The sequence below is a fragment of the Mandrillus leucophaeus genome, unplaced genomic scaffold (assembly GCF_000951045.1).
Source record: "Mandrillus leucophaeus isolate KB7577 unplaced genomic scaffold, Mleu.le_1.0 Scaffold1823, whole genome shotgun sequence".
Classification (NCBI taxonomy): domain Eukaryota; kingdom Metazoa; phylum Chordata; class Mammalia; order Primates; family Cercopithecidae; genus Mandrillus; species Mandrillus leucophaeus.
This window is the reverse complement of record NW_012101836.1, coordinates 106,786-114,118: the sequence shown is the minus strand read 5'-3', so window position 1 is coordinate 114,118 and position 7,333 is coordinate 106,786. Positions and strand designations below refer to the sequence as shown.

The 7,333-nt window shown below is 51.4% G+C and overlaps 1 protein-coding gene across 1 annotated transcript in view; it reads right to left on the bottom strand.

The window, feature by feature from the left end:
• Positions 1-7,333, bottom strand: part of ARX (aristaless related homeobox) — a 12,411-nt gene that overhangs the window by 2,277 nt on the left and 2,801 nt on the right. Inside the window, exons 3-6 of the mRNA XM_011977700.1 lie at positions 7,073-7,332; positions 4,411-4,456; positions 1,262-1,590; positions 710-782 (exon numbers count right to left, since the gene is read on the bottom strand). Coding sequence (XP_011833090.1) covers positions 710-782; positions 1,262-1,590; positions 4,411-4,456; positions 7,073-7,332 — 708 coding nt within the window. The remainder of the gene's footprint in view (positions 1-709; positions 783-1,261; positions 1,591-4,410; positions 4,457-7,072; position 7,333) is intronic.

Here is a 7,333-nt window from a genome sequence, read left to right as displayed (position 1 = left end):
ACACCACCCCCACGCCCACCGCTTTGGAGCGCCCGCGAGCTTTCCCGACCGCCTCCCTGAGGGCTCTGGCTCCAGGCCCGCGGGGCCAATTCCGAATTTCCAGGGTTAGAAATGAGCCCACCTGGGCTCACGGAGCGCCGCCTCCTTCTCCCAAGCCCACTGCTCACTCCTCGCACCACCCCAGCCCAGACCCTCTTCCAGCCTCTCCGAATCTCGCAACTCGGTCCTCCAGCCACGGTTCGCCTGGGTTTACAAGTCACTTGTCAGAGGGAAAAAGTGGAGGGAGGGAAGAGACAGAACTTTAAATTTTTTCTCAGAAAGATATGATAAAGTGTGACCCGGAGGTGGCGTAGTAACATGCCCTGGTTCCATTAGGTAAACTGAGTCACTAACTCTGCTTCAGTGCACTCGCTGTTTATTTTATTGGTTTGTTATAAGAAACTAAATTTACTCCGAGTCTTAATTTTCTGTAAGATGATTTTTTGTTAAGCAGCTGCGCAGTTGGATGAATCTATTATTTCTTTGTTCTCCCAAAGAGTGATCATTGAAGCTGCATCCAGTTTTATTTTCACTGCGCTAACACAATACATCCCTCCTTTGTTTCTTTGTCTATGTGATTATGCAGACTTTTTATCTCCTCATTCGATGTTCATTAAAGAAAAGGAGTTATAAGATGAGCTGTTTCTTTTATTTCGTTGTCTTGTACTACCTTGTAGATCGGGGCTTGCACATACGGAGGTGTCGTTGGCAGCGGGTCACTTGAGTGACAAGGAAGATGGAGTCTGGGGCAGAAGAAAGAATTCTGTGCACCCAGAGGGCCTGGTGGCTCGAGGGCTCCCATGGGGATGAGGGCTGTGTTCCTCAGGTTGCCAGGTTTGGGGGCATGAGGAAGAACTTTTGCAAAACTTGAAAAGTCATCCCTGCTCTGTACCCTACACCTGTACATGTTTGCTTGAATACCACCTATGGTGGGAGTTGCTGCAGCCTTCAGATGGTACTTTTACAGCTTTCATTCCCCGTTGTCACGGTTGTCGTTACTGCCACTGCCTTCCCCTTTCCCATTCAGTTCCAAGTCAATCCCTTCAAGACCCTACTTTTTTTGAGGCGCAATTAGAGAGTTTTTTCTTTGGCTACAGTCTCTGAGGTTGGGCCAAAGAAAAAGATGTGTGTAACCCTGTTTGACTCCTGCCTCCTCCTTGCCCCCAGCCTCTGTGTGTATGAGAGACAGACAGACAGACAGACTTCCGAGACCATGCGTTACCTGCCGAATGCCGGGCTGATGAAAGCCGGGTGTCGGAACACTGCCGCTCCGAGGAAAGTGCTCAGGCCCAGCGGCGCCCCGCTGGGCGGCAGGCTGGCCGAGCCGGGAGGCGGAGGTAGGCTCGGGAAGGCGGCGGCGGCGGCGGCGGCAGCGGCAGTCCAAGCAGAGTCTAGCGCCGGGTGGTGCGGAGGGAAGGGGCTGGCGTCCAGGTAGGGGCTGAGCGGGTGGGTAGCAGAGAGCGGCCCCGGGAAGGGTAGCCCCGGGGGGTGGGTCTGCGCGCCCGCCTTCTCCCGCTTGCGCCACTTGGCCCGACGGTTCTGGAACCAGACCTGCAAGGCAGAGAGAGCCCAGGGTCGGCGCGGCTCGGGCCGGCGGGCGCACGGGGCGCGTACCCGTCCCTTCACTCGGCGCGCTGCAGGGGCCCCTTCCTTTCCACCGCGGCCCGCGCCCACCTGCCCCTCTTTGGCCTCAGGTAGTTTTCGGACATGTCTGGGGCCAAATGAGCAGTGAATAGGAGCCACAACTTCAAGTCAGCAGGAAACAGGACAAGCAAACCCTTTCTGCCCGCATTCCAACTGGGCCAGTTTTCCAAGTTTAAGGAACGCGATTCAGTGTGTTTAGAGTTGGGGAAACCAAAGTTTAAACGTCTGTGCTGACACTTGCTTGCTAGGATCTTTAGGCAGGTCACTTAAACCTCTCTGAACCTCAGTTTTCGAATCTGTAAAATGGGGATAATAAAACTTCACTCATAAGGCTGTTATGAGGACTGGGTAAAATAAGGCAAGTGAAAGCATGCATTCAATGGTGACTTTAGGGAATGGGCAGCCACCAAGAGATGAGGGACATACTTGTTTTACTGTATGTCAGCTATTTTCACCTATTTCAGATTTACGCAAGAGCTGGCAAAATTCTTGGCTCTGTATGGAAGAGGAAAGTGGAGAGATAGTTCATTTATTCTTTTCAGAAATATTTACTGAACACCTAAGAGCACTATGCTGGGTTCTGGGGTTCAGGGAGGGATGAGAGGGAGGGAAGAAGTGCTCGAGTTAATTAGCAAGCATACATTTCAAGGGGTCATTCCTCTATGAAATGAAACAGGGGTACACAGCCTGCTCTTGGCAGGGGCTCCCCGCAGGACCCAGTTCTATGCAGGAAGGCACTGACTACATGGATGAAGCAGGCAGCAATACCTGGGCGCATAGAAATCAGAGGGCAGGATAGGTGTAGACTTTTCACATCTTCAGAGCTAACAAGTCTTTTATTTCCTTTTGGAGATGTAGTTTAAATCGGTTATTTAAATAAGATAGTTCTAGGCTTGGAGGAGGTTTTCAGCCTGAGGTATTTTCCTAATTGCTAATAGAAAGCAATTTTAATAGAGACCTTTACCTGAAATATGGCAGCTACCATCATCTAAAAATAAACCCCAGGAGCATGAAATTATTTTTATGTGACCTGCTCATCACACCCACAGCTGGGAAGATATGCTCCTTCTCCCCTGAAGGCATTAATATTTTTAGGGCTGGGTTTATAACTGCACGCAAGTCTGAAAATTAAGAATGAACTCCAGGGCTATACAGAGTTATATTAAAATATAATGTAAATTATCCCAGAGGAATATATTTTAAAATGTGAAACACATCCATATTTTTCAAATCTACACACTGGGACTTGTTACCAGCAGTAGCATCTAAGCTTGGTTTGACTTCTAGACAGCCCCCCAGGGCAAGAAAAATCAAGAATCCAAATCAGTCAATTACTTCCAATTCTGCCAAAAGGGGGCCCTTTGACACCATTCCACAGCCTTCAAAATAATCTATTTGTGAATTTCAGAAACACTTCAGTGTGGAAACCCAGAGGCTTGAAAAAGTAAGACTGTAGATGGGACCGGACTGGGTGGGCAGCTTTTGTGTATCCAAATCTGTCTAGACAAGAATATCCGCCACTCCTTGATCACAGTGAAAGAATAAGGGGAACTGGGGGCAGTGGACTCAGAATGCCCTCAAAGAACGTGGAAACCTTTTTACAGACAGATCGTCTCTCCCGGCTCAACTGCAATTATCAAGATGTCCCCCTGCAATTCCTCATTATTGAATTAATACCTCTGAGGCCCCCCAAAGGTAAACGAAAGGACTCTAATAATTCATATTCACTTAATTACATCTTCTCCAGTGAATAGGGAGAGAGGAGAAAGGGAGGGGGCGCTCTCTTTCTTTTTAAAAGTTATTTAACTTTCCCACGACTCGTTCCCCTGAGCTGAAAATACGGAGTTGCTGTCACATCTCTGTTTGACAATGGAGAAATGTGTCAACAGAAAGGAGGGGACAGGCCTCATCATTAGCCCTCTAATGCAAGAAGCTGTTGTGTATTAAATGAGCCATATGGAATTTATTGTGCTTTATCAGCGCTTGATTTTGACTGTAAAGTGATTCACTCAGCTCCTAACCCGGGGACATCTGTTTTCTGTTGGCCATCGGGGCTGCTCAGTGTTGATCGTCTCTTTGGTTATGAGGCCTGGGTTCGGAAATGCACTCTGGTATGGGGCTGCAAACACCTTTAATAGCATTGCACTCACTCCCTATTAGATCAATGTGGGCTCATTGCTATAAAAAATGGGAAATCAAATAGCATTAGCCAGCTCCTTGTGTGGGGCGGAGGGGAAATCAAACAGCATTTTGCCTTCAAATGGCCCTGTTTGTTCTAGCACTAAGTGGGCTTTTATGAAGCCCGATTGGAGACTTAATCGCAGCCAAATACCTGCTTGGGGCTGAGCGGATTTGTCTAACAACCAAATCCATGCTCCATCCCATTATTTCAATCAGGAGAAGTAGGTTGGTGGATTGTTTCCTATAGGGGCTTTAGGGCTAGGGGCTCCCAAACTGCAGTCTCAGGGACTCTAAAGCCCTTGTTCTGATCCTGAACTCCTTCCTCGGGCTCCCAAACCCAAAAACCTCCCCCTTCCACCTCCCATGTCTGAAGTTTTAAATATCTTTGTGTGTGAGAGAGTGCTTGGGTCTACTTTTCTGATTCTGCTTCTCTTGGTTTTGTGAAGGGGATCTCAACCCTCCCCCGCCCACCTACCAACCCATCTCTCTCTCTCCTGCTGGCCCCCAGCCCTCATCCCTCCTTCTTCCCTCTGTTGTGCAGCTCACCTGGACTCGGGCCTCGGTCAAGTCCAGCCTCATGGCCAGTTCCTCCCTATAAGAAAGCAACAGACAGACAGGAGGTCACTGCAGGCCCCAGCAATGCCCTCTCAGCTATCCACTCCTCTATGGCAGGCCTACTCCACTAGGGTCTCCCCTGGCTGCCTGCCCCCAACCCCCAAACATATGGGCATTGCCATTCCATCACCCCTGGAGTGCTAACTATTTGACTGAAAATGCAAAAACACGAAGTACATTGCCAGATATAGGATATTATCTATTATATCATACTACATTCGTGTGTGACAAGCAAGGGTGGCTTCTTGAGTCTCTGAGTCTACAAACCTGGGTACACAGGTTCTCTCTCACTCTCTTAAGCCAGAGTTAGACAACACATACACACACACAGCTTACACCCTGTTTTGTCCTAATATTAAGTGGAATAGGAACTCAGCACTTAAGTAAGAAAATATTTTTCTGTCCCCTTGGTTTTATTCTGCCTTCTTTTTAAAAATTTCTCTTCCCTCCTTCTTTCTTCTTCTCTTTCCAGCGCTATGCCTTTCCCCCCATCTCTCTCTCCCCCGCCTTCCTCCCTCCATCATCCCCTTGGGTTACACTCCCCATTACCCTCTGCAGGTATGTTAAGCTTGTTAAGAGTTCAGTGGGGTAATTTTTCGATTAAACAAAATTCTGCGCACCTCCTGACTCCAGTGCCCACTACAAACCCTGCCCATCTCAGGGGAAGTCAATTTAACTGAAACCCTACCCCGTCATTGCAGTTATTACTGCGACAATTAAGGCAAATAGGAAACCATTAAGATGCTGTAAAACGGCTTACGACCTGTTTACCGAAAATATGAGTGCGCCGAGAATAATTGGCCCTCCGCTCGCTGATATGAAAGAGCGGGGGCCGCCGAAGCCTGGGACCTGGGGTTGCCCTGCCGGTAGGCCCCCAGTCCACACCTGAAACTTCAGCACCAGAGGTAAACCGTCTCCATAAGTGCCCTCCGTTGTCCCCAGCTACAGCGGGCATCAGCAAATCTAAAGCGGCACTTCAGGCTGGCTCAGGGCCGGAGCCAAGGGGCTCAAACTCCTGGGTTGGAAGGAGGTGGGGGTGGGGCGGGGAAAAGGAGCTGCCCCTCCTCGTGCACGTCGGTCCTCCCCCGCCCCCAAGCCCGCCAGAAGCTAAAAAAGGGCGGACCTGGATGCCAACTGACACCAGCTCAGTTTCTTCTTTGGAAATACACACGTATGATAAACGCAAAACGCTGGTCGGCCAATTCGCTATTCGATAGCACACATAGGTTTTTAAACTTATTTCCTTTTTTAAAGATAAGGAAAGGACTGGGTGACACAGGGGAAGACAAAGTGTAGCCCAAGCGATGACCAGGTTTAAGTGCCTTTGCCTGGCATTAAGTCCGCTCTTTTCTGTTTCCGGTTAGGAGGGTTAGGCAATTGCCAGGCCAACTACATTTTGGAGTTAACTCGGCCTCCCGAGCCCTAAGCAGCGATTTCTCCTCTGGTTCAAAGTGGCGGGCAGCATTCCCCTTCTAAAATGCACATTGAAAAGCTGCGCACGTCTCCTTTGAAGGAACTGCCCGCGCTTGACAAGCCCCGCGCTAGGCAGTCACCGATCCCTTTCTCCCCCTCAGTGGGGGACGCTTGCCCTAACCCTTGCTCCTCGCCTGAGCTCAGAACTTGGCCTTGGGGTGGGAGAGAAGGACCCCTACCTGGACCGGCGCCCCAGGTGGTCGGCTGAATAAGCTGGGGCCGAGGGTCCAGTCATCACACAGGCACATGTTTCCCAGAAAAACAAATGGAGGTGGAGTGTGACCAGGTGGAACACCCGGCTTGGACACTGATCCAAAGAGAAAATTCCCCCAACTGCTTTGTCTACTCCCTGCCAGGCTTCCAGCAATCATTGCCCACCCGGTAAACCCGTTTACATTAAACGCACGGTGGGTTTAATGTGTGTGTCGGGAGAGGACAGAGAGTAGAAGGGGAGAGTCTGGCTGGGGCCCCTCAGGTGTTCAGACACCAAACACTGCCCAGTTCTGATTTCCTTTGGTTATTTCAGGAGTCCTGAAACGACAGAACTCGAATCTTTTTAAAGGCCTTCTCCGCTGGCACAGGCTCCAGCTTCACTGCGAACTGCGTAACTGATACCCACCAGGCTCCTGGGGCACCAGGCGGGGGTGGCGAGCGCACAGCACAGCGACCAAAAATAGCCCCTGCTTTGCTCTGGCCGCACGACCGCGGACAGCGCTTCCTGAGCCTCGCCGGGGACCTAGCCCGGACTGCAGCTCCGGAGGCCTTGTGTCTGCCCTCTGCTGCGCGCGCGTCTCCAAGGTGGCGCTTTCCGGCGCTCTTTGGAGAGGCTGTTTCTTTTCCTCTCTCTAACTAAAACTTGTAATTTGAAAACATTAAACTGCAACGACCTTGGGAAGGAGAGAAACCATTCCAGCCTAAACTTAAAGCCCGAACCGGGGTAGGGGTGGGGGGAGTGGGTGGTTTGGGTGAGCAAGGATGGGTGTGTTGGGAGGGCGCTCCTCCGCAGAGTCCAGGAGCCAAGTGTCCGCCCTAAGGCCGGGGCCCCTGCCCGCCCGCTGTCCCTCCCTGGGGCCCGCGTGCGCTTTCCGCCGCTGCGGCCGCGACCACCCTACGCGCTTACCTGGTGAAGACGTCGGGGTAGTGCGTCTTCTGGAACGCCCGCTCCAGTTCTTCCAGCTGGTAGCTGGTGAACGTGGTGCGGTAGCGCCTCTGTTTGCGTTTCAGCAGCCCCTCCTCCGAGTCGCTGCCGGCAGACAGGCACACGCTGTCCTCGCCGTCCTTGCCCTCAGCGTCTTCCGGGTGCAGCAGCAGCTCTTCCTTGGGTGACAGCTCCCCGCCCTCTGTGACCACTGCAGCGGCAGCTGCTGCGGCCACGGCGCCA